This window comes from Sylvia atricapilla, chromosome 3 (assembly GCF_009819655.1).
Source record: "Sylvia atricapilla isolate bSylAtr1 chromosome 3, bSylAtr1.pri, whole genome shotgun sequence".
In the NCBI taxonomy this organism is placed as follows: domain Eukaryota; kingdom Metazoa; phylum Chordata; class Aves; order Passeriformes; family Sylviidae; genus Sylvia; species Sylvia atricapilla.
The window spans coordinates 36,338,910-36,364,656 of record NC_089142.1 but is presented as its reverse complement, the minus strand read 5'-3'; the positions used below and the strand labels follow the sequence as shown (position 1 = coordinate 36,364,656).

The window sequence follows — 25,747 nt, the reverse complement described above, 5'->3', positions numbered from 1 at the left end:
TTTTCCCTGAGAACAAAAGGTATTCAGCGGCAGACAATATGTCCTTTTGATCATGTGCATTGCAGAAATACCATGCAGAAACCCAAACAATCACTTCACATATAATTATAAAATATGAAGATATTGATTATGCTTTAAAAGAAAACAACAAACAGAGCGCTGTCAACAGCTTACACTGTAATACACCAACACCCCAGGGCACGATAAGCTCTTCATTAATGCTTGCAATAAGAAGAACACTGCAGAACAATTACACGCCGTAGCCATGGATTTCCACAATCAGAGCTCTACTAGCTGCCAGTGCGTACTTACAAGGTGTTGAGACCTCAGGGGAGGGAGATGTTTGCAGCGAACTAGTGGAAATATTTTCAGTGGAGTTTTCAGGTGATATCAACAACAGGAAGGATGACTTTGAGCCAGATTTCCATTTCTCATCAAACGCGGCCTTAAAAGTTGGAACAAGAGCGTTAAGACTCCTCATTTTCGCTCCCAAACCTGCAGCTGAACCCCTACGTCGGCACAGGCTCCTGTACCTACGCGGCACATCCCGGAGGGTCCGTGTCTGCCCGCCGGGGGGTCCCTCCCCGGGCCGGAATCAGGGAACACTTTCACCGCTCCGGTCCGGGGCTTCGCCGCGCTCGTCCCCAGCTGCAGCCCCGCCACAGCCCGGCCGCCTCCGCCATCACCTGTGCGGCCCCGCCAGGAGCGCCCCCGCCCCGCCCGGCCCCCGCTCCGCGCTCCCCCGCCCCACCGCAGCCACACGCATCCGCGGCGGGGCCGCGGCTCGGCGCCGCGCTCACCTGCCCCGCGGCACCGCTCCCGCCGGGCCGGGCCGGGCGCTGCCCCTCCGCCGCCGGGCCGGGGCTGCCCCGGGGGAGGCGCCGCCGCCGCCGCCGTGCCCGCTGCGAGGGCGACACCGAGCGGCCGCGGCGGGCAGGCGGCGCACACCGGCCCGGGCCCCGCCCGCCCCGGCACCGGCACCGGCCGGGACACACGGGGCTCTGGCCTGAGCAAGGCTTCACGCGGGCCCGCCGCCCTCCTGGACCGAAGCTCCTTTGCACCTTAATTAGGGAAGCTAATAATAACTTGTGTGGGAGCAGAAGACCTACAAACCCACAGAAACAGTGGGTCAGGTTGGAAGAGACCACAGTGGGTCACCTGGTCCAACCTCCTTGGTTAACCAGGGTCGTCCTAGAGCACGTAGAACAGCACTGCGTCCAGACAGCTCTTAAGCATCTCCAGTGAGGCAACTTCCACAACCTCTCTGGGAAATCTGTTCCAGTGCACGGTCATTCACACAGTAAATAAGTTCTGCCTTATGTTCAGGTGGAACTTCCCACGCATCCATTTCTGCCTGTTGCCTCGTTTGTGAGTGGTTGAGACCGCCAAGAAGAGCCTGGCTTCATCTTCTTGGTAACCTCCCTTTAGATATTTTTACACAATAATGAGGTCTCCCCTCAGTCACATCTTCAGCAACCTGGCTCACCTTTCTCAGCCTTTCCTCATAAGAGAGATGCATCAATCTCCTCGTTGCCCTCCACTGGACCCGCAGCAGCTGCATGTCCCTCTTATACCAAGGAGCCCAGAATTGGAGACAATAAATTCTCCCCAATTTCAGGGAGGCCAGACACCCTTCCCTCTAGCAGGGAGCCTGTCAGTAGGCTTTGAAGTCTGAGCCGAAGGTCAGAGGGGCACGTCTTGAAAGCTAACTGTGTGTGCTTAATGCCTCACCCACGCCTCCAGCTATCACATTATCACTGGGACCTGCTGCTCACCCAAGTCATGTGTGGGCAATTATGGGTGAACGTCAGTAATTCACAAACTGGTATGGAAGCACGTTTGACAGGACCATCTGTAGACACCGGTAGAGGAGAAAGGAGTTTGTATGAGCAGGCTGAGTAAAATGATAAAAGTGGGATTGGGAGAAGAAGGAGAAAACAGAAAACAAGCAGCTGTTCCCATACCATGCTTGATCCCACAGATACATCACTTTGAAGCGTTGTTCCTCTGGCTTGAAGGCATTCTCAAAACGCCCTAAATGAACCTATGCCCTAAACAAACGAAACACTGAAGTATCACAGGCACATCCTAGTTATGTCATGAATATATTCTTTTGAATGTTTTTTTCAGATTATTCTACTTATGCCTTTTTCACTAAACAATTACTATGGTAGTCATTGTTCTGTGGCAATAGTCATACCAGAGGTTCACATCAAAACCCCTGGTGTTCCCCAGGAAAGACTGACTGACTGGATTTATTGTTCTGATGCCTCCCTGATCTCACCAAGACTTTGTCAAAACTACAGCATTAATCTGAATCATTAATCTTTCATCTTTACAGATGAAATCTTCATCTCAGATGAAGATCTGAGGTCTCATTACTTAAGTTAAAGTGTAGTTGCTAAAACACATAAAAACACACTGTGATTCTTCACACTACAATTTTGTTTGCTCATTTCCATATTCAGGATAGGCTTAATTCATGTGAATTTTATTTAATTTGATACTGTGCAGAATTCTAATGCAGGAATAGAAGTTTTGCATAACAGTTAATCTGTATGTTAAATATGTAAAAGTTTGCAGAACTAATTTGGTTATGTTTGATCATTATGATTGAGAAACAAGGTGTTGGCACATTGTAGAAAAAAGCTTTCTTGGCACAGATGTGTCACCAATGTATTTCATGGAAGTTTTCACTCTTTAACAAGAATGGGATGAGACCCTATCATGATCCCACAAACCTAGGTGCAGACAGGCTCCTTGATTGGGTGGATGTCAGAGGGACAATTCCCTGTGCTTAAGTAGCATTAACTTTTTCTAATGCAGGCAGTCAATTTTGTATTCTTATGGATCTTTTTTTTTTCCTAGTGGGGAGAGAAATGAATGACACAGAAAGAATATAATGTCTATGAACTGCAGCTCTCCATGGACAAAGTCCAGTCACATCTATCACTGTGAGCGTCATATATGCAAAGACTAACCTCTTAATTACCTGCCCTTAGTACAAGTCCTGTGACTGAAGGCTGGGTGCTGTTTCATTATGTGCATCCAGCTTCAAAGTTAAGTGACCTGGCAAAAGGAAAAGAAGAAAAAGGCCTGGTGCAGAGGGGAGTGAAAACAAGCTGGTGGCAAAGGGACAGAGGAGGAGCAAGTCCTGAGGCTTATGTAGAGTCCATGACAGATTATATTGCCAAGGATTGGCAGAAATGCTTCAGCCCTACTCTAAAAACCTATCTGGCAATGGGCCTGGAGTCTGTGTGGCTTTGAACCTGAAGCTGTGGATAGGTAGGGGGTCACTCATATCGGTTGTGGGAAGACCTGCACTGCAACCAGTCCTCTTTTTTGAGTTTCTAGACCTTGATTTAGCAATTTAATATATCCAAATTATTCTCTCTCTCATTGGTCCCGTTTCATAGCTCTTTGCATAGAAGAAACCAAATACAGACATTTCTGGACAAGATGCACATTCCAAAGCCAGCCTTGAAACGTAACAGCCCTTTGTGCACATCTGTCTCGCTGATCACTTGATCAGCTGGTGTGTGAGACAGATGGTCCTTCATCACACACCACAAAATTTTCTTCCTCTTTCCATCAGTTTTCAGCAGGCTAATGCCTGTCAGGCTGTCCCAAGAAACATTGCTGAAAATGTGACTAGTAAAAAAATCCTGCTCCAAACCTAAGTCCTAATTCCTTTTACAGGATTTAACTTTGAAAGGTTTCCCATAGTCTTTTAGTACATTGTTAATCTGTTCAAGCAGAACTTAAAAGCAGGTTGATAAGTTGAGAATAAAGACAGGCCTTTCAATAAATTTGTATATTAATAGGCAAGGGGGATTTCTCCCACCTGTGAACAGATGTGTACCTCCATTATCTCCAGTGGGTTAGTGCAACCCAATCAACTGCAGGAAAAAATTAGACTTCCGAGCAGAAGTCTAATCAATATACTGAATGCAAGGAGAGAGAATGGGACAGGAAGAAGTAGAAAGAGAGAAATAGAAACAGAGGAAAATTTGGTGTTTGAGAATCAGGAATTCAGCTGTCAGTCACCACAGTGGGCAGCATGGAATGACAACCAGGGGCTAACACACACTCTGAAGCTTAGACTAGTACAAGGTAAGCAGAACAGCGCTGGAAACTCCTGAGAAGAGGCCTGGGTGAGAGGCAGGAGGTTTGTCTTTGCAAAGCAGATCTAGAGGAAGCAATGGCAGGGAGATGAATGCACCTTGGTCTGTCAGGGGCACCAAAATCTCAACTTCTTTAGCAATTTCACTATGTCTCTCTTTAGTGTTCCTTATTAATCAAGTTGTTTTTTCTAAAGTAGTGTCTGTAATGCATACTGTAAATACATTACCTTCCACCATCAGTGCCTGGCTTAACATTTTGGGCTTGCCCATGTGATGACAGTCGGCATGGAAGGAGCATGGGGCAGGCAGCAGGCAGTGCTGACGGCACATTTGGGGCCGGAGCAGGCTTGGCGGATGGGTGAGCTGAGCAGCATCAGGCACACACTGGTCTTGCCCATGTTCCTGAGCCTCCCCCATGCTGGAAGTGTGTACGGATAATGCAGGAGAGTCCCAAGTCTGTCTTTGGGGTTTGTGCAGGGTGAGGTTGCAGGACATGACCAAGAAGAGGAGGCTCAGGGGAGATCTTACCGCTCCCTTCAAGCTGACTGAAAGGAGGCTGTAGCCAGACAGGGGTCGGACTCTTCTCCAAGGCAACCAGTGACAGGAGGAGAGGACATAGTCTTAAGCTGCCTCAGGAGATTTAGGTTCTACATTAGGCAGAAATTCTTCACTGAGAGAGTGATTAGATTCAGAATGAGCTGCCCAGGGAGGTGGTGGAGTCACTGTCCCTGGAGGTGTTTAAGGAAAGACTGGACGTGGCACTAAGTGCCACAGTATAGCTGACGCGGCGGTGGTTCAGTCATAGGTTGGATTCGATGATACCAGAGGTCTTTTCCAACCGATTTGATTCTGTAAGGACTCTGAGCAGGGATGCTGGTAATAGAAACAGGTGCCAGCGGTGCCGCTGCCGGGCGCACCTGGCCACTCCGTTCGCCCACCTCGGCGCCCCGCACGGCAGGGGCAGCGCCTCGCGTGTGCACCGCTCCCACGGGTGTCTGTCGGGACAGCAGGGCCAGGCCGAGCGGCGCCGACAGGCCCCGGGCCCGGCGGTGAGCCGGCAGCGCCCGGCCGTGCCCGCCGGCGCTGGGGTGCCAGCGGCGTGGCCGGGCTGGGGAGCGGGCCCGGGCGAGCGCGGAGGCCCCGGCGGCCCGTGACCGGGCGCGTCAGGTGACGCGGGTCACGCCGCCTCCCCGCCCGCCCCGCCGGCAGCTGCGCCGCGCTCCGCCAGCGCCGTGCGGGGGGAAGGAGGGGAGCGGCGGCGGGCGCGGCGCCAGCGCGGGACCTGCGCCCCCCGCGCCCCGAGCCCGCCGCAGGCAGAGGGGCCGCGGAGCCCCGCGAGGAGCGCGGCCGGCATGAGCCAGGTGCCGAGGAAGCTGCCGGAGGAGGAAGAGGGAGACGAGGAGGAGGAAGAGGAGGAGGAGATCGTGGGCTTGGCGGGCTACGCCGACGGGGCCGAGTCCTTCTCGGACGGCGAGGCGGAGAGCGGCGGCGATGAGGCGTGTGAGTGCCGCTCGCGGCGGCCGCAGCGGCACCGGGGGCGGCGGGGAGCGGCGTGGCGGCGGCCGCGGGGGCGGGGGCTGCGGCCGCTCCCGGAGAGCCGAGGGCAGCGCGGGGCTCGGAGGGGGCTGCGGGGGAGCGGCGGGCAAGGAGTGCGGGTGTGGAGTGAGGCGGGGCGGGGCGGGGGTCGGGGTGAGGCCGGGACGGTGGCGGGGCACGCAGGGCCGCCGCCAGGAGGTGAGGTTTGGCGGCCCGCGGATGTGGGTCAGGGAGGAGGCGAGGCTCCCCGCGGGCTTCGGGGCACGAGGGGAGCCAGGGACAGCGGTGCGGGCAAGGCGAGGCGTCCAGACGGAGGGCAGGCCCAGCTGGGGACGGGGTTGGGCGCTGAGAGGCCGGGCGGAGCGAGGATGCTGCGGAGGTGGCCATGGGGAGGGCCGGGATGGGGACAGAGTGCCCGTGGGTCAGAGCGTGCGGGGAGCTCTGAGGAAGAAGGAGGGCAAGGGCTCACAGGTAGCAGGAAGCGTTGGGAAAGAGGGAGGAGGTAAAGGGAATGCAGGCAAAGTGTGTGTGTGTGTAATTTCTCACCAGTATTCCTCGTGTCTGGGGTGAGAGTTATTAGTTATTAGAGGCCACAGCTTGATGATGTGACCCGAGTGTGCCGAGAGCTGGGGGGTTGGGTGGCACGCTATAAAAGGCAGCGGCCACTCGCAGCTCTCTGTCCGGGGCTGCTCCGCAGCTGCGAGTGTCAGTCCCACAGTGGCAGGTTCTGCTAAATGTCCGTCTGTCTGTGCTCATGAGGAGCCGCCTTACTGACTGCATGTCCGTGTCAGTATGGATGGTGATGCTGAGAAGGACGGGCTTACCAGGAAAAGCAGTCTCATTCAGTAGAAAAAGGAAATGCCAGCTCAGAGCCTGTTGCGTTCATTCAGAGCCTGAATTCATTCTTCTGAGACATATTTCACAAAGGAGCTTGGAGAACTCTCAGTATCACAGGATAAAAAAAGAAGCGCTTTTTTATAAGAGCATAATAAAAGGCTACATGTTTTAAGTCTACTTCGATATTAGCGTGCGGAGCCCGTCTCCTTAAAGGCCCCAGTCCTCCAGGCTGCCGTGGGAGGTGCTGCATTGACTAATGTAATTTTGAGGAGTGGAGGAGGGTCAGTGCTTTGAGTATAAGCCTTCATGCTTAAAAGCTATAGGAATGTTAGACTGTAAGAGCTGTAACTGAGACTAAATAAAGTCTTACTTGAACCCGCTAAAGAATTGCCTTGATTTTGATGCAAAGAGAATAAATTTTAACGTGCTTCTTTGGTGCTACACTTAGTGTTTTCTGTAGAGAAGTAACCCATATACTTCTTCAGACAAATTCATTCGGATATTTTCAAATAGGAACTTGTTAGATTGCTAAAAATTGCAGTTGCTTCTTTATAGTAACACCAGAATATTGTACTTCATAGAAAAGAACCTTTACATCCTGAGTAGCAGGAGAAGACAGTCTATGCAAGGGTTATTTTACACAGGATTAAAACAATTTCCATTTTAACTGTCCAGATTCCCTGGTTTTCTGTTTCATTTTGAATTCTCTGGAGAGAGAGGCATACAGTGTCTGAAATGGAGGGGGTTGGGATTCAGGTCTGTGTTTTGTGTAACACTGGGCTGCAGGGCAAGGGGCTTTCCCCTTTTTTTTGTCCTCTCTTCCTGGCTCTGTACAGCAAGCAGTCCAGAATTCAGTATCACAGGCTTTTCTACAAAGAAAGAATGAAAGGGGCAGTATAAGAAGAGCGGCTTCAATGCATGGCTGTTGACAGTGAAGAGAGAAACCAGGCTTAAAAGTAAAAGCATAATTTCTTCTTGTAAGCTTGCAGAAGATTTCAAAACTTCATATTGGTCATTCCTCACCCTATACTGGGTTTGTGTCTCCAGCTTCAATGCTGAAACCATGGCTCTTGTCCTTAGTTTACATACAGGGTCATATTCAGAGACTTTAAAACACTTAAATTTACATAAAGCCTAGTCATATTTTTTATGGATGCAATTAAAAAGTGTTTAGAAGCAGGGAAACCCTCTGCAGAGTGTTGAAGGAAGTGGCTTTAAGACGTACCACTGTAGAGTCCTGCACTTGTGGCAGCATGGAACCAGGTCTTCTGGTTCTGAGACTTTTCTGTAGTCACAAGAATTTCCTTCCACCGGGCGTTTCTGCAATGTCTATGAACCCACTGTAGCTGAACAGCCGTCTTCATTGCATGCAAGCTTTTTCTGTTAACTCTTTAGTCTCAGGCCATCCTGAATATTGAAGCATTCGTGTTGAAGGTGTTCATTGTATGTGTTTTGTGAGGCCGTGGTCTTGACAGGAATCCAAAGTGCTGCAAATACCACAGTCACAGCAGTACTGGAAATGATACAAGATTAGTGGGCCTAAAGGTAAGAGTAGAAAGTTTGGGACTGCTACATCTCCTTTACCCAGAAATGGTTAAAACTTAATATAACTGCATTAGTGGGGACAAAAAAATTATTAGCTCTATTAGTTCAAAACTAGACTCAGAGGCTTGTTACCTTGTGGATGGTAACATGAGCAAAATATTTCCTTTTGGCTTTATGTTACTTGAACAGATGAGTTGTGATGTTTTATTTGGACATTTGAAAGCTGGTGGGATGTACAGAATGTAGCATCCCAATCCCATACGCCTGCAAAGCACGGGTAGTCAGTCACCTGCTTTGACAATTAATTGCAATTGATCTGGAATTCAGGATGGGCTGCAAAAACTGTTTTAGCCATCTATATATATCTAATAGCATAAAGGAGATACTAAAGTATTCATTGTGTACTGGTGAGACGGGTCGGGACTGCTACGTGCAGTTCTCAACTCCTCCGAGCTGTGCTCTTCTGCATGTTGCAATGCATGCAAAACACACTCCATAAGCAGGGACACAACTGCAGTTAACAGAAGTTTTGTAAGGAATCGAGTGCTTCTCTGGGGGAAAGTGCTTTTAGGTTTGTTGAGTTAAAATTTTGAATACTTCAAAGGAATGGCCTCTAACCAGCATAGCTTCTGTTCTTAGTGGCTGCTTAGAAAAGTTGAAATATGAAGGGCTGTTGACATGCATTAGAGACTGGCATTTTACAACATTTACTCTTTGCAAAAGTGAATGAAGCAGGAATGTGTTGCATCTCACAACAGGGAAAATTATCTTCCCCGTTATAGAACAGAGAAGAGTTTAGTGTTTCTCTTGGGCATATTATGATCTCACTCAGTAACCTAGTCTGGGAAGTTGCAGTGATACATCTACTGGCATTTCTGTGGCAAATTAAAAAAGGAGTTGTCATGTACTCCTGCAAAGGAATGTGGGCAGGCAATGCATCGTCCAATTCCTTTACATATAAGGTAATCTCTTAACTCTCTCTGAGAGGGAAGAGCTGTAGAAAGAAGCCTTGCTATCTCATCAGGTTTGGATGATACTCTTATATTTCCCTTTGAACTGGCAGGATTTCAAAAGCTAAGTAACAGTCTTACTAGCAGAAGAGCTGGTCTTCGTTCTTCTCATGGCTAATTCTGTTTGCAGTTGCAGCTGCATTTTTTTTAGTATGGCTTTAATAGAAAGCAATTTCCTGCTATTAAGCATTACAGTCAGTAAAAATCTAACAGCCTGGTGTAATTTAGCACCACAACATAAAAACTCCCAAGTTATTTTAAATATTTCTTCAGCTATATGTGGGATTTTAGCTTGTTTCTGAAAGAAGAGGGAGGTAGGTAGGTAGCCTGTCCTGTGGTTGTCCATCAATGGTCAGAATACTGGAAACTGCTGTCCACCTTCAACCAAATCTGAACAAAAGATGTCTCAAAGGTTATCAAATTCCCACAAGTTTGAGGAAAACTGGCATTCGGAAGAGAGGAGAAAGCTGAATGAAGTGTCCTCAGGGGGACAGGTGAGCAGCTTTGTGTGTTCACTGTGGCAGCAGCTGGCAGACGGGTGTACACAGTGTAGCCAGCTGAAATGTGCTGAGCTCCAGATCAGCCACAGCATGTCGTATCTGTTATTTGGAGATGTCATAAGACATACAGGAGGAAGTTGGTGTTATTGTGGTAGGAAGAGGAAGGGGACACAAAGTACAAATCCATGTAGATGAGACTGCAAGACTGCGTAAGTTCAGTTGTGTACAGAGCAAATGGGAGGCTTTTTTTTTTTTTAAACATGCAGTAAAGCCTCAACTTGAAGACTATTCTTTATAAGCTTTAATAAAGTCTTTATAAAGCTTTGAATAAATGATTTTCTCTTCTAGCAAAAAAACAGAGTGAGATGGAGGATGTGCCATTAAATCGTGCACGTTTGGTTTGGTTTATTGACAAGACCGTACCCCCAAAACATAAAATATTATTACATCATCTTAGAGCAGATGTTTATTATTCTTCTGGAGGTGTGAAGTGTTGTAGGCACATGTTTCTCCCAGCCACAGGAGGTAATACCTCTGTTCAAGTTGATGAAGAAGAGTAGAGGAGCATGTTGACCTCAGTTTCTTACTTCCTAAATTTGTTGTGGCAGAAGTGGCCGTTGCTGTGTTTATAGGATGAGATTCTTACAGAGTTTCCTATCCCTGTTTTGCCTGAAAGTGTTTCCCCTGTGCACTCCTGCCTGGCAGCATTCATGTGTGATAATTGACAAAACCACAGTAAGTGGTAATACCTGTCAAGGCCTTTCAGTTGTATTTGAAATGGACAGGATCCCTCCAATAGTGAACTGAAAACTTCTGTCAGTCACTGGTGACATGGACCTGCACTGAGTGGCACAACCCCTCACGAGCCAGTAGATGGTGCCAGGAGATGTTTTCTGCAAACACTGCAATACCTTCAGTTTGAGAAGCCCTACTGCTATGTCACTCAAATTTGGGAGGCAAAACAGACTTGGACAAAGTTCTATACCCTCCTGGCAGACGTACCCTGCTCCTGTGTTTCTGAAAGCTGTGACTGAGGCTTCAGGCACACAAGAAGACACAAGATGTGGTCACCACCCCTGGGTGCAAAACATGCACCTAGGCAAAGGATTCTGTTAAGCTTTCCATCTTTTTTGGCTGACAAGACTATGTAATAAAATGGCAAGTTCAAATTGTTGATGAGGTTTCTTGTTTTGGATTTTCATATTTTGGGAGTAAAGCTGACCACTTAATGTATGCAGGGCATATTCAAGAATGATGCCTGTGAATAAACGTGTGCCAGTTTTCTGCAATTCAAAACTTATCCCAGCAGAACAAAAGAAAGAGAAATGCAATTATGTTGTGCTGTGAAGTATAATCTGAATAGTCTGTAGTGCCGTGGGTGGGAGAAGGTCTACCAAATCTCACTGGATAGTATGCTTAGCCTGTTGTGTGATCGGTATTTTAAACCTGACCTCTGTGTACTCTGAGTTGTACTCTGTGGATTTAGCACTGACAACTCTCTTTTTTTTGTATGGCTTGTGTTTGACGCTGAAGAGTCACAGAGGTGTTTCAAAGCTTTTTACATATAAGGGCAGTTATATGTAAAGGCCATATAAGACCGTTTCACCTCAGCACCAACGGACATTTCAAAGTTACACGCCAAGTAAATGCAGCAATTTGGACTTTAGGTGTTTCGATTAGAGATACCTGAGGATAAAGTTGGTGTTCCTGCAGGAATGGGTAGCTATACACTCACATTCTCACAGATATAACAGCATAGTTTTCTGTTGGAACTACTTGATGCTGATATAACTGCATCAGCACCAGAAAAAGTGGTGCCACTTTAAAACTGGGGTAGGTAACACAATGAAACTTCTGTGTTCCCAGGCCTTTGTTTTGCAAAAAGGCAGATGATTTTCTGTAATCTTATTTATTGGATAACAAACCTTTACAGATCGTAGGACAAATTACTGAACAGCAGGTGAAATACTAAGCACCTTAGAAAAGGACTCCTCATGAGCTCAGTACTGTAAGTTCCAACATAGAAGCATTGTATGCCTGCTGAGTTGAAGTCTTCCTGTAGCTCCTTGCATGTATGATTTCATTTATTTGTTTGTTTATTAGTTGATTGCTTTTAAAGGAAGGAAGCCCTCAGGTAGAAAGGTCATGCAGAGGTACTTAACACAGTCTTACTCTGTTCTTCCAGCAGTGTGATGTAGCTATCTGCTGAAAAGGGTATTTTTTTATCAGATGATACTCTTTTAAAGAAGAATATATGTGCCGTAGTGTTAATTAGAGCAAAATCAGGTATTTTAAGATGTTTATGTGCGATAACAGATTTTTTTCACATACAAACAGAGCAGTCAAACCTTCTGCAGTTTCTGTCTTGGAGGTGAGAAGTAGGTTTTCTGATAGTATACCCTAAGGGGCAAATAAGTCAAAATACATGTAGCACTGCTCTCTAAACTTAAACATTGGTAACATTTGCATAAATTCATATAAAAATTTTGTGAAAATAAATATCAAATGCATGTTATCTGGCGGTTACTAATTATATTGCCATAGTATATTCCTTTTCTTCTTCTGTGATTTTATTCAGTTTTGGATTTCAACGATCCCTTCAGTACTGAAGTTAAGCCAAGAATCCTGCTCATGGGATTGAGAAGAAGTGGAAAGTCCTCCATTCAGAAAGTTGTCTTTCACAAAATGTCACCGAATGAGACTCTCTTCTTGGAGAGCACAAACAAGATCTGCAGAGAGGATGTTTCCAACAGCTCCTTTGTCAACTTTCAGATATGGGATTTTCCTGGGCAAATTGACTTCTTTGACCCCACGTTTGATTATGAGATGATTTTCAGAGGCACTGGAGCACTGATATTTGTTATTGATTCTCAGGTAAAAAAAGGGGCTTTAAGGTACTTTTTTCTTTCTTCAGCAATAGACAAATGAGTTGAAAAGTTTTTTCAAAGCAAATAAATAATAATCTACATCACAAACGCACATTAAAAGAAATCATTAAAACTTGAAGAGCTGCTTGGCTGTTTTTAATCTCTCTCTGCAATGTGTTCAGAAGTTAACTAATTTGTTTTAACATCTCAAGGTTCTTGCTCAGATTCCTAAGTGCTGACAGCATGAGATTGGTGCACATGCTGGATGTAGGCTCAGGCTTCTACTTATAAAACATTAAAAAAATCAAGCTGTTGTTGAGCTGTAGTACTATCTAAAAATAAGTATCACAAAGTTTAATATATATGTATTTAAATACTTTCCTAACTTGTAGCTCTTCTTTTTCCTTTCTTAGGATGATTATATGGAAGCATTAGCTCGGCTGCATCTTACTGTGACCAGAGCCTATAAAGTGAATCCAGATATCAACTTTGAAATCTTTATCCATAAAGTGGATGGTTTATCTGATGATCACAAGATTGAAACACAGAGGGATATTCACCAGAGGGCAAATGATGACCTTGCAGATGCTGGATTGGAGAAGATTCACCTCAGGTGAGAAAAGTTGCTGTGCAGAGAATGCTAAAGAGAGGAGCAGCTTATCTGACAAGTTACCATTTTCTGTCCTCTTGAAGTAGCAGGCAGCATGCTTTTGATATATGAAGAAAAAGGGTAATCAGAAATACTGCATTTGACCTGAACCAAAGTATCCTATTTTTTATTGCTGTCTTGAAGGGAAAGATGGAGAGCTGCTTAATAACAGATGACAAACATGTCAGAGTCCTGTCAGTTTTTTGCTGCACTTGCTGTTTTGAAATAAGTTGGCTTGGACAGTGACAACAACCAGTAGAGTTCCAGGCAGTGGAGTGTATATGCCACTACATCACTTCTCCCTTTGAAAGCTCTCTGCCACATGGTCCCCTCCCAGTCACTCCTCCTCACTGCTCCAGCCTGCTTGGAGCTGCTTGGGAAGACCTGTGCTGTATCTTTGCTTTGTGTCTTTGGTAAAATGGGTTACTGTAGCAAATAGTAACAAGGAGTGGAGTTTGCATGCTGGGAACCAGGGGACGTCAAGTTGTCATGGCTTTCTTAGCACTTTAAAGCCAAACACAAATTTATTAAACAGAGAGGCCTGCTCCCTGAACATGCCAGCTCTTCAGAGCTCTTAACTACTTGACTGCATCACTGCACTGGTAAATGGGTCCACAACTTTAAAAAAGTAGATCACAAAGACACACTCAGTAATACTCCTCTCTTGAAATTCGATAAATATTTTTGTAAGAATGCCAGCATAGGAGTTGCATTAAAAAGTTCTACATCAAGTTCTAGGTTTCAGTGTCTGGTTGGGTTTTTTTATTATAGACTTGAAGTCCTGTGCTTAAATCATATAGTGACTTTTGATCACAGGGGGTAATTGCATTAGTATAGGCACTTACTGTCTGACAATATTTTATTTCACTCATATTATGAAAGGTACATCATGTTCACAGTGTGTGGCTAAAAGGAAAATGTGGTGACATTTTTTTCCAGCTTTTATCTGACAAGCATATATGATCATTCTATATTTGAAGCATTTAGCAAAGTGGTACAGAAACTGATTCCACAGCTCCCAACACTGGAAAACCTGCTTAACATCTTTATTTCAGTAAGTACTTACTATATCCTTTGTCTGTAGATCTGGCAAGGTCCAGCATGCATGTTCAGATACTCTGTTCACTGCCTTCTTAGAAATTATGAGCAATGTGAACTGTCAGAGAAATTATCAGAACTTAGTTGAAATGCACCTCCATACAGCTTGGCCTCACCTCCGTGTTTATTAAACAGCACTGATGAGCTGCTGAGACACTCACAGTATTTCCTGAGTCACATAAAGTGGGTCAGCAGCCTTCACTTTTCTGCTTGTAACATCAGTCTGAATGTTGCAAAAGTCTGTGCTGCATGTATTTGTTCAAGTTGCACTTAAAACTTGTATGAATAAATATTTAAATGAACATAATCTAGTTGGACCTCATGTGGGGAGCTGTCTGTAGTGCTTCCCAGAATTAATTTCCCTTTTTATCAGAAGTTTACCGAGCTTAAGAAAGTCTTCTTAGGTGGTGAAATCATTAGACGTCCACCACAGCTTTCACCACTTCCACAGTTGCTCTGAAGGCCAGTTAGGAAGTTTTGTATATCTAGCGGTTTGTTACCACTGTAGAAGAGATTGCTTGCTCCGCTCTTCCTATATGTCTGATCCCTTCCTTTCCTTTGTACTGGTTCTGACACTGATCTGTTCCCTCATGGGATTACTATACCATGCATTTATGCACTGTTTGATTTAGTTAAAAGCAGATGATGGAGGTGTCCAACATGCTCTTGTCCTGACACAGGGTAGGAGATGGAATCATGGGCCAGTGAATGAAGGGGAGCACAGTGAGTAGGTTGTGAAAAGGGAAACTCCCTATTTTAGTGGTTGTTAAATCAGGTCATAGTGGCTCCAAAAACTGCACCCTCTCTCAGAGTGTTCTAATTTTGCACTTGGCATCTAGCACTAATTTCTGAAGCTTCAGTTTCCAAGTAAGATACTTTGTTCTGTCTTTTTGTGATTTTGACATAAGAAATTATTTAATATCATTCAACAGCCTGTATGATAAAATTAGACTTCATGGTTTCTCAGAGAGAGACAAAAGTTGGATGGGAAAGGGAAAGCTAGAAATAGAGGCAGGTCATTCCAAGACTTATTCTCTTACTATGAAACAGCATATTTACACTGTTTTCATAATGAATAGTTTGCTACAAAGATCTGCTTCTTCCAAAACAGCTGGACTGTATACAAGTTATTATCATGTAATCTCAAAACTCCACGACAGAAAGGTAATGAAGAAACTATGACAACAATTCTAGAACAATTAGATAGTGGGTTTGGCACATGGTCTTACAGAGAAAGCTGGCTGAGTAATAGTCTTTCTTGTGCCAGAGTCACTCTAGTCCCCTGTTGTGAGTCAGATCTCTGCATGGAGTCTCCTCACTGTTTGGAGTTGGTGAAGGGTTTGTACAGAATCTCCACATGAACTGAGTGCAGGCAGCTTCCTGAATGACTGATGACAGTCGCTTGTATGTCTGGAACACCCAGCTCCAATCATACCTAGAATATCAGGTATAGTCTGTAAGGAAGAACAAGTATTTCAAATAAATGGGAAGTCCAGAAAATGAGGGAGGTGTGCTATCTCCCCTGTTCAGTATGGGAAAGAGTCTTGGACTGTTTCTTCGCTCCAGTCTCTTAGTGGCCTAGGGCCATGTGTAGCTGCATCACTATGTCCTCAGCATGCTTGCTGTTTTTACAAGTATTTTCTGTTTGTAGACGGAGAGACTCAGAATGAATGACTGTTTGCAACCACAGGAAGATTAATCATTCTCCTTCATACAATTAGTTAGGGGTGCCTCTTTACCTTGGCAACTTAGTAACAACAAACTTTGGCATGGATTTTGGTCATGCCTTACCTCAGGAAGCCAATGTGTTGGATATCAGGGTGGGGGTGTATTAGTGTTCTACTTTTGGTTTTGCAGCAGCATTCATTAGGAAGTGCTTTCATTTATGCCACGGAGACTTCCAACACAAAAAGCTGACAATTACAAAAATAGATCTGCTATCTCTCTTAAGTTCACAGCAGGTTTTTGCCCAAGTTTATAACGCCACAGTGTGTGAGCACGTTTGAGGAACTGTCAGTGTGATAATACTGCTTCTGCATTCTTTAATGTAACTGCTTCTAAGTCATTAAATAACTGGCACTCAAAAACCACATTACTCTTACCTGACTAACACACTTACCAGCTTCATATAGAAGTATGACTGTTTCTTAATTACTGTGGCCTTATCAACCAATCAAGCTGTGTGACATGGGAAACAAAATTTTCATTTGAGGGTTGTTTGGTTTGTTTTGAGAGATACTAAAAAGTATCTATTTAAAAACCCCAATTATTATACTATAAATAAAATTGTGTACAGTTTTGATAATTTAATGATTTAAATTTTGTAATCTCCAAATGTCATGCTTAAAATTAATTCATGAAATCTGCTGTGTGATGTAAGGCATATTTAAATAATTGTCCAAAATTCATTACTAACTGGGTGTGACAGGCAATATCCTCTTAAGTTCTTTTCAGAGTCGCTTTTTAGGGCCAAATTCTGGCTTGCTTTTGTACATTAAAGACAGAAAAAGACAAGCCTGCTTACCTATCCTAGCAATTGGAGGAATACTACCACTTTTACTGAACCTATTCTATTTAAGGAGTAGAAACTGTCTTCTATATCATCACACCCCATGTAGTTGAGAAACATGGTTTGAATTTCAAGTGCCTCATTGTTTTTACCTATCCAAAATAAAATTTCATATATTCACTGCAGATTTTTCACAATGACTCGCTTGGTTCAGATTAACCATGGAATATTCTTACATCGAATCAGAGTGCTTTTAGCACATGTTGCATCTTCTCTGCAGACTGTAGGGTTGTGTCAGAGAGAACTGGTGCTTATTCAGACCCTGCTCTCATTTAATCAATGGCACCCTTTCATTCAGTAAGGAATCCACCAGTTGTAGTAACAGAAACACTTGATTTCTTATTGTCATTTTCCCTAAGCATTAATGGTGTAATGTCTCTTTGAATAGTACTTTTTATCCACCTTTTCCTGTTTTTTTATGACTTATTATTATTGTTTCTACCCTTTCTGTTTGGGTTTTTTTGCAGGCTAGGGGTAGCAGGTGGGGGAATGGGGTGTTGAGTAGTTTCCACACAAAAATTCTGGGAAATCCTTTGGTTTTTGGTTTCAGTTGTATTAAAAACACTGGCAAATTAAATATTTGAAGGCATGTGGGTAAATTTAGTGGTTACTACTCCTGGCAGTCCATCCTACCATTTCACAGAGGTTTCTGTCACCATACAAAGTTCTAAAGCAGCAAATATGTGCAGTTTCTCAGCAGGTCCTAGCACAATGAATCAGTTACAATTGAAAACAAGTATAGTTTATGTTAAGAGACCAATTCCTGCCCTTAACCAGCAGGTATAACTGCTGGCATGGCAACTGTCTCAAGACGTTCACAACAAACGTTCAGAAAACTTTCTGAACTGTCACTGCAAGTGCAAGCAGGCTGCAGCACCTGGAGCTCTGAGATGAAAAAACCACTTCTCATTGTTAAATGTTACTATATTGTCACTGGCATCTTAATAATTTAAAGTGCATCTTACCTGTACAGCTGAAATTGTTGCTGTGTCTCTCTTTATGTAATACAAAACTTAGTAATTGACTTCTCTTGAATGACACTGCAGGGCTTTTTTCAGTTTCAGCTTCTTCTGTCTGAAATGACTTGTGTTTTCCAGTACAGTTTTGGCAATGAGTTACAGCTATGTACTTACATGATATTTCAAGACAGTCTTGTAATCCATCTTATTTGACAGGATCTGTTGAACTGTGTGAGGTGCTGTCAGAATTACTATTCAAAAAGTAAAATTACAGAACTCCCATATGTGGCCAGAACAACCAGCATAAATATGCATACATTTTTGTTCTTTGTGCTCAAAGAATACAGAGTCATGGAACCCTGTAGGCTGAAAGGGACCTTTAGAGGTCAGCTGCTCCTCAGAGTCAGGCCAGTTACACCAGGTTGGCTGGGTCCAGTTCAGCTTTGTGCATTTGGAAGGATAGAAACACTACAAACTCTCGGTCAGCATGCTCCTAATCTTTCACCACTCTTATGTTAATGGTTGTTTTTTTTTCTTGTATCGAGTCAGAATTCCAGCCTGTGCCTTTTGGCTTCTGTCCTTCAACATTGTAGCTCTGAGAAGAGTTTGGCTCTGGCTTCTCTGAACTCTTACGTTAGGTATCTGTAGATAGCAATGAGTCTTCTTCAGGTTGAACAAAGCTGTTTCTCTGAGGCTCTCCTTGTACATCTTGTGCTTCAGCCCATCTACCTAAGGTATCCACAGTGTATCCTTTGTTTTGAATATTTTTTTATTACTGACTTACTGAAATATGCCACTCAGAGAGTCTTTTCCATTATGAAATGCAAGAAATTCACCTCTGTACTCTGTTATTACTAATGGATGTTGGAGCCGTAGCTCTGTGTGCAGTGGTGGAAGAATGACACCTCCTTAAGAGGAAAATGCCCAAAATACATCGTTGAATATCATATCTAGTGTTGGAAATTTTTCCGCCTATTTCAGGAAATATGGAAAACAGGAGAGTCACTTTCGTTACTTAACTATGTGTTAAATAGTTGACTTAGAAAAGAAGGAAGAAAAAATGGAAAAGTTCTGTAACTGTACAAAAGAAGCTGAAACTATTAAAACTGGTTAGGAATTTTCATTGTGGTTTTTGGTGGTTACAGAACTATTGTGGGAGCAGTCCCAAAGCTTGTTAAAATGGGAGTCCCATATACAGAGACAGTTCAGTTGGATGGAGAAAGTTGCTTGTCTTCCCTTATTGGTGGATAGTGAGGAGTATTTTATAGCTTGTACTTCAGCAATACTGGGAAATAGCCCCTTTTTTCAAGCTGGAACAGCTACGCAGGTGTAATCCCTTGACATCAGCCAGTAAGGCTACTGTTTTTCAGTTAAGCAGTACACTTCTTTTTTTTTTTTTTTTTTTCAGGAAGCAGAGGCTTATGGCAGTTTACCTTATCTACACAGAGTCAGAACTAGCATTTCTGGCTAGCTTCTCAGAGCTGTGAATACGATGTATCTCCAGTATGGAGAGCGTCTTAATCAGCTTGGCAGGACGACAAGAACATAGCTGTCATCACTTTAGCAAGCCTTAGCGTTTTAAACGAAGCTTTAACCACCAGTGCTACATGAAACCTAAGGCACCATCAAAACACTGGTCTCCCTCCTGTGACCCTAAAAGATGTTCTACTGAACCAGACAGTAGAACAGCTACAGACTACAATGAAAAAATGTCTTAATTTCCTTGAGAATCAGTTCCTGAACAATACTATCTTCGTTGTCCATCAGTGTTTTCTTTTCTTTGTTTCTATCTTCTCATATGCCCAGCTAGAATAACTTTAGGTTATAGCTTTCTTGTATGTCTGTTGCTACAATTAAAACACCAAAGGCTTGAACTTGGAAGATTTTTCTGCTCCTCCCTTGCCCACCCCCCCCTCCCCCACCATTTTCCACTGAAAAGAAATGTAATCTCTCCAGGTGGAGAAGTTAGGGAATGCCACTTGGCATTATGTCTGCCCAGAGGGAGAAGCTGTTGGAAGGTTTGTGAGCATTATGGATTGCTACAAATACAACAGTGCTGTATATCCAGTTCTTTCAAAACGAGCTTGATTGCAATTTAATTTCTTTGGCCTAACTTTTTTCTATAACAGACGAGTAAGGGAACAGAAAAGCTTGGGGTTAATTTGAAAACATGGATTCCACTTTATTTTTCTTTTTTTCTTCTCTTTAATAGAATTCTGGGATTGAAAAAGCATTTTTATTTGATGTAGTCAGTAAGATCTATATTGCAACAGACAGCACTCCAGTGGATATGCAAACTTACGAGCTCTGCTGTGATATGATAGATGTTGTGATTGACATTTCTTGTATATATGGGTAAGTAAATTGTGGATGTTTTCCATAAAGCTGTGTATAAGAATCTGAATAGCCTCAAAATTACAGTGATATGGGTATAAACAGTAATGAGAAGGGGTAATTTGCCAGGAGAGGGGAGGAGGAAACAGCTGGCTTCTGAGGGACTGATCCTTCGCAGCAACAAGCATTGTTCCCTGTTCAGTCTATTTGTGAGCATCTTCCTCTTTCTATGCTAATAATTTTATTTGGAGGAAGAAGTGGAAGAAACCAACCTAAAATAAAAGGAAACATCATCTTTTTGTTCCCTAGGGATGAAATCAACAGAAGGATGCCTACTGTTTTAAAAAGAAGTGGGCCCATATTTAGTTTTATTTAGTAGCCTCCAATAGCCTCAGAGAGTTGTTTCACTTCAGTTCTCTGTTTGTCCCCTATTCCCTACATGACCTTTCTGGGTTTTTTCAGTTTCCCCTTCTCGTACATTAGCAAGTGGAAATTTCTTGGGCTGGCATGTACATCTCCTTTCAAGTTATGTGTTCAGTGGCTTGGCCCTTGGCCAAATGTAATGCCAGCCATTCCTGGGAAAGGCAGAGGCACTTTAAGAATTAGTGCATTAAGATGCTTACACTTGGAGGCCAATGCACAACATGCTTAGAGAGTAGTAGCCTGGGGTGGCTTTGCATTTGTACCCACTGACAGACTTTGCACTCTTGGAGAAGGTACAAGGGAGAGTCCTGGGGCAGCTGTGCAGTAAGCACTGGAACAATAACTGTTGAATACTTAACCTAAAATCTCTGAAGTTTGTATATTCTACTGTGTGTTCCAGATTTTGGAGTCATCACCTCAGTAGCTGTGTAAGGACTTGTTTTACAGAGATATAAAATAAAGGGTGCTGATTTTTATAAAGAGAAAGATTATGCTGTGTAGTTCAAAAGAGTGTGCATTTAATAATTAACTGTACATCACTTGTGAGGCACTTTGTTTACAAAATATCATTATGCCACTGTGGTTGTGTAGCCATTTGGCATTATCACCAGAGATCTGCTTGCCATTTTTTAGCCACTGATTAGAGACATGATATTACAATTCATTTCTTGTCCTCTGTTTCTGGAGCATCTGTGCAACTTGGCACTTTAATATATTATTGAGACTAATTGTTCTGGGAGGTTGGTGATAACTGTCGATTTAACAATATCTCTGTGTGCATTCAGGAATAAGGCTAACGTTACAATGTTACAATGTACAAAAACATAATCCTGATCATCCTGACTCAGCATTTGTGAATGAGAAATCTCTTTTCATAATATGATGTTGCAAAAGCCAACATCTCATGAGGAAAGTCTCATGATGTCTTAATCTATCAGTCAGCTGCTACTGCTCAAGCAAGGTTACTGCCTTTGGAGTTATCACTACAGACCTACTGTTTAACATGTTTATGATACGTCATCATATCATATAAAGCACTGATTAAACAACAAGCAGCCTTGAGGTAAATGGGTGGTTACTTACAGAAGAAAAAATAAGGTTCCAATTCAGGGACTTGGCAATCAAATGATCTGATTTCTAGTCACAGATTTAAGTTTGGTGTGTGGTGGAATAAACAATTTAATCTCTTTGTCTTCTTAGTTTATGTAGTGTGTAGTATGAAGAGTCTCTCTGAAAGATTAAAATGAAGATTTCATAAAGTTTGAGATTCTTTGGTGAGAGAATCAATGTCTCAGTACTTCTGTTACTAGCTTATGTGGTGTCTTATCTTTTCTTATTTGTTTGTTTGAATATTGCTCTTCAGGCTTAAAGATGATGGCACTGGAACTCCTTATGACAAAGAATCAATGGCAATCATAAAACTGAATAATACAACTGTCCTTTATTTAAAAGAGGTGACAAAGTTTCTCGCTCTTGTTTGTTTTGTCAGAGAAGAAAGCTTTGAGAGAAAAGGTATTTTCCCCTTTTGTAGTATTGCATTAATTTTCTCTTATATGAGTAGGTTAATGAATAACAGGTTTTTATTTGCTGATAACAGTTTCTAGCTGTATCATAAATATTGAGGTAAGTATAGCTTGATAAAGCTTATATTACATTTTTAAAGGGATGAAAGTACTCACACAGGCATTGAGATGGGATGAAATCATAAACTTATTTGACAACTTTCTGATATGAAGGCATTTGAAAGTTTACATCCAAGGCAGTAAAGCTTCCACCTGCAACTGCAGACTGTCGATTTATCTTAACTGACACTGATTTGTACCTGTTGACACCAGCATACACATTTGGAACAGCTTGCTTGCAATAACTAAAGGAATTTTATTTTTTTTTTAACTGACAGAATGTTCTTGCTTTTCTTATATCTGAAGGGAGGCTTTTGAAAAATTGCATATTTAAGACCTAGTCCTACTTCAGAGTGCATTAATATTTTGCAGTTAAAGTGCATAAAATTTGTTATCTTTCTGACCCTTCTCAAACTCAATATGGAACTCTTAGTTCATGACCTATCTGCTCACTCTCGAAGTTGCTGGTCTTTGTGGCATGCCCTGAGACCAAAACTCAGCAGCAGAAGAACAAGCTGTCATCTGGGCTTGTGTGCCCCATCTTGCGATAGTAATTTCACCAGTCAGTGTTGGTGTGTTTGTGAATGCAGCACTTGTACCATGTCTGCTACGCTGTTTGACAGCCTATTGAGCTTTTGATAGAACTTAAACTGGTCAGATGTCTGATAGAACTTAAACTGCTCAGATGTCTCTTCCCTACCCCTACCACCTTTATTGCATATGAATGTTGGATGCAGTCACTTTCTGTTGTAAGCATAGAAAGTGTTACTTCTGCATACTTACTAACAGGACTGTTTCAGAAAGACACCATGTTGAATAAACATGCATTAGGGTTTGTCCATGACTGTGTGAGGTTGTTGTGTCTGCTTAGTTGGGACACTTGGTAGCCTGCACTCTTCTGCAGTACTGTTCTGTTATTATAATGGAGATGAGCCTGTTGTGCCTCATGAATTCCAAGTAATATTTTATCTGAACCGTAAGGAGATGGAAAACAATTCCTGGAAAAAAACCAAAGTGTGACACAGTGGATTTAAACCACTTAAAAATATGTATCTCCTGTTAGGGAAATAGAAGTGGAAAATGCTGCAGTATTTGAGTTAAGAAAGCTTATGGCATTAACAATGAATGAGGTCATGAGCTCAGTACCAAAATTCTAAAATCGTATTGTGGTATTACAGAACTGTAGCACTCAGTAAGTCTTCCAATTGACTACCAATATGGCTTTACAGCTTTTCTGTGGGATCACATTCAGCCCACTGACATGGTAATGTTATCTGCCTATTATGTAAGTATCTAATCTAACAGCATGTCTATTGTGTTACTTTTTAATTACAGTGTAAGATGAAATATAGCTGTCTGAGATTTAGTAATAGTTCTATCAAGTATCCAAAGTTTATGTATTGTCAAAAAACGAACACTTCTTGATCAATAGATGCTACTTATTTTTACCACAGTTATTCTGTAAAACAGATTTCCAAAATTACACCATATTTTATGAAAGATTTCAGCTTTTCTTCTAGTATACTGAGCACTTCTTCAAAGCCCTTTATTAAATTAAGGATCTGTTACCTGCCAATGACCTTCTATTTATTTTCTCTTAAAACTTGCAAATATATTTAATAGCAGACAGAGTATGAAGCTGTAATGCTTACTGAACTATTTGTATTTATCAAATGTGCTTTTGCTTACTACAGAAAGAATTCCTGGACAGTTCATTGACTATGACCTACAGAGAGTATGGTATTTCACTGAACATAGAATATAAGCAATGTTTTCATTACCTTATTTATATGAATGCCTTTATTAATATGTAAAACATTTCTGTCTCTGTAGGATTAATAGACTACAATTTCCATTGTTTTCGAAAAGCCATACAAGAAGTTTTTGAAGTAAGAATGAAAGTAGTAAGATCTCGAAAACATCAAAGCCACCTGCAAAAAAATAAAAGACCCACTCCCAATGGGACACCAAGAATGCCCCTGTAACTGAGGTTTTCTGGCAATGTGGCAAGAAAAGTTTTCATGAAGTTGATGTGACTTCTGCATCTCATTGCACTGAGTGAAGAGGAAAACAAATGGGACTGATGTATTATATGAATTTTCCCTGAACGTTCAGAAAGCACTGTTTAAATATTTTTATCCAATCGTTTTTTTCATATAGTGAGCACTTTGAGCAAAATGTTGTATATATAAACATTGAGGTGAGCACTTGTAAGAATTTTCTTAATATATGCTGTAAACCTTTTTCATGCCATATTAAGAAAAAACAGCTGTGACAGAAATACTGGGTACATAATTTGCACTTTTTCATGTTTTCCTTGTGGACTTGGACTTTGATAAACTTAGTTTTTATGGTGATTTTGATGCATGGTGTCAGGTAAAATGTATGCTGTAGTTTATTTACCTGCTACAATCAAATTGGTTAGTAAACAATTAAGAAAACTTGGTACAATGCCTTTTTAAATTTGTGACAGCTAATACCTAACATTCATACAGATCTAATTTCATATATTTTTCAATTTGTAAACTGAAGAATAATATTGAAGTATTACAGCAATAAGCACCTTACCAGGGATCGTAACTGGTAGGTAAGTCTTAGCTTTTATAAAACAGGCTTTTGGCCAAATTTCATCCAGAGTTCTCCTTAACACTGGTCATGCCCTCTCTTGGGTCTGGTTTTATTATTTACCTCAGCATATACCACTAAAATACCTTTCTATAAAGATGATTGTTTTGTAAAATGGCTTTATGTTGCACTGGTATTTTTATAAGGCTTCAGAGGAGGATGTTGTATCTGTATGGCTGGATTTACATTGCTGAGTTTGTGTCGAGAGCCTGCACATGTACAGTTGGCGCAGTGAAGAATCTGTATGTATTTCCACCCTGGCGTTCTGATGTACTGATGTTCTGATAAGTCATAAAGGTGTGAGCATTCTGTTCTGATTCCCTCTAACAGGGGTACATCTGTGATTGAAATCAAGACGAGACCATTAAAATGAGGACTGGACAATCTACCTGCTGTAATAATCAGCCTACATCACTACTTTTTATTGTACTATTGAACATGGGCAGATTTACCACATGATCAGCCAGGACAGCAGAGCACTCGCAAACTGAAAAAGAAGTAACACTTACTTTCCATGTTCTGTATTCAGTGTTTTTGTTTGATGAGTGATTCAAAATTATAATTCCTAGATGGAAAGGAAACTCAAAAGTTTTTTTACCAATTGCATGTGCAGTCCAGTGGTTTTGTTGGCAGCTTTTGGCAGTGAGAAGAACTTGACCAGAGTGGGAGGCAGCTTGCTATACACCAGAAACAGGTAAGGGGAAATGGATCTTATTCATAGCTAATCTGCCCCTAGCCAAAACAGCTCTGGAAGCAGGCAGAAGATAGAACCAATAGCCCTGTCAAGAGTTGTGTGGTAAGTTATGCAGTTTGAGGGGCTCAGGAAGGTAAGAAATACTGATAATAGTGAAAACCACTAATGCTGATGTGAAGAACAGTGACAGTAGCTGTAGTCAAATCAGAGTGTTTCAAAAACACAGAGCTCAGATTCCTTTTGGTACTGTCACCAACCATAATCTTAGTTGAGGGCAACAGGTTAGCCCCTCAGCTAAAGTAATACAAAGCCGTTTTCAGAGTTCACCAAAGCCGTGATGGGAAAGAGACACCTT

General features: G+C 42.5%; 1 protein-coding gene across 1 annotated transcript; it reads left to right on the top strand.

Annotated features, from left to right (window-relative positions):
• Positions 1–5,320: 5,320 nt before the first annotated feature.
• On the top strand, positions 5,321–25,206 carry RRAGD (Ras related GTP binding D). The gene is made up of 7 exons (XM_066315137.1): positions 5,321–5,624; positions 12,131–12,426; positions 12,833–13,032; positions 14,008–14,122; positions 19,907–20,049; positions 21,815–21,963; positions 23,907–25,206. Exons 1-7 carry the CDS (start codon positions 5,477–5,479, stop codon positions 24,056–24,058), a joined length of 1,203 nt encoding a protein of 400 aa, XP_066171234.1. The 5' UTR covers positions 5,321–5,476; the 3' UTR covers positions 24,059–25,206.
• The last annotated feature ends 541 nt before the right edge of the window (positions 25,207–25,747 follow it).

Bases quoted from the DNA above. Each gene is read 5' to 3' on its own strand.
- RRAGD (XM_066315137.1), top strand. From the start codon at position 5,477: ATGAGCCAGGTGCCGAGGAAGCTGCCGGAGGAGGAAGAGGGAGACGAG. The intron at 5,625-12,130 runs GTGAGTGCCGCT...GATTTTATTCAG, and splicing joins GAGCGGCGGCGATGAGGCGT to TTTTGGATTTCAACGATCCC. The intron at 13,033-14,007 runs GTGAGAAAAGTT...ATTTTTTTCCAG, and splicing joins TTGGAGAAGATTCACCTCAG to CTTTTATCTGACAAGCATAT.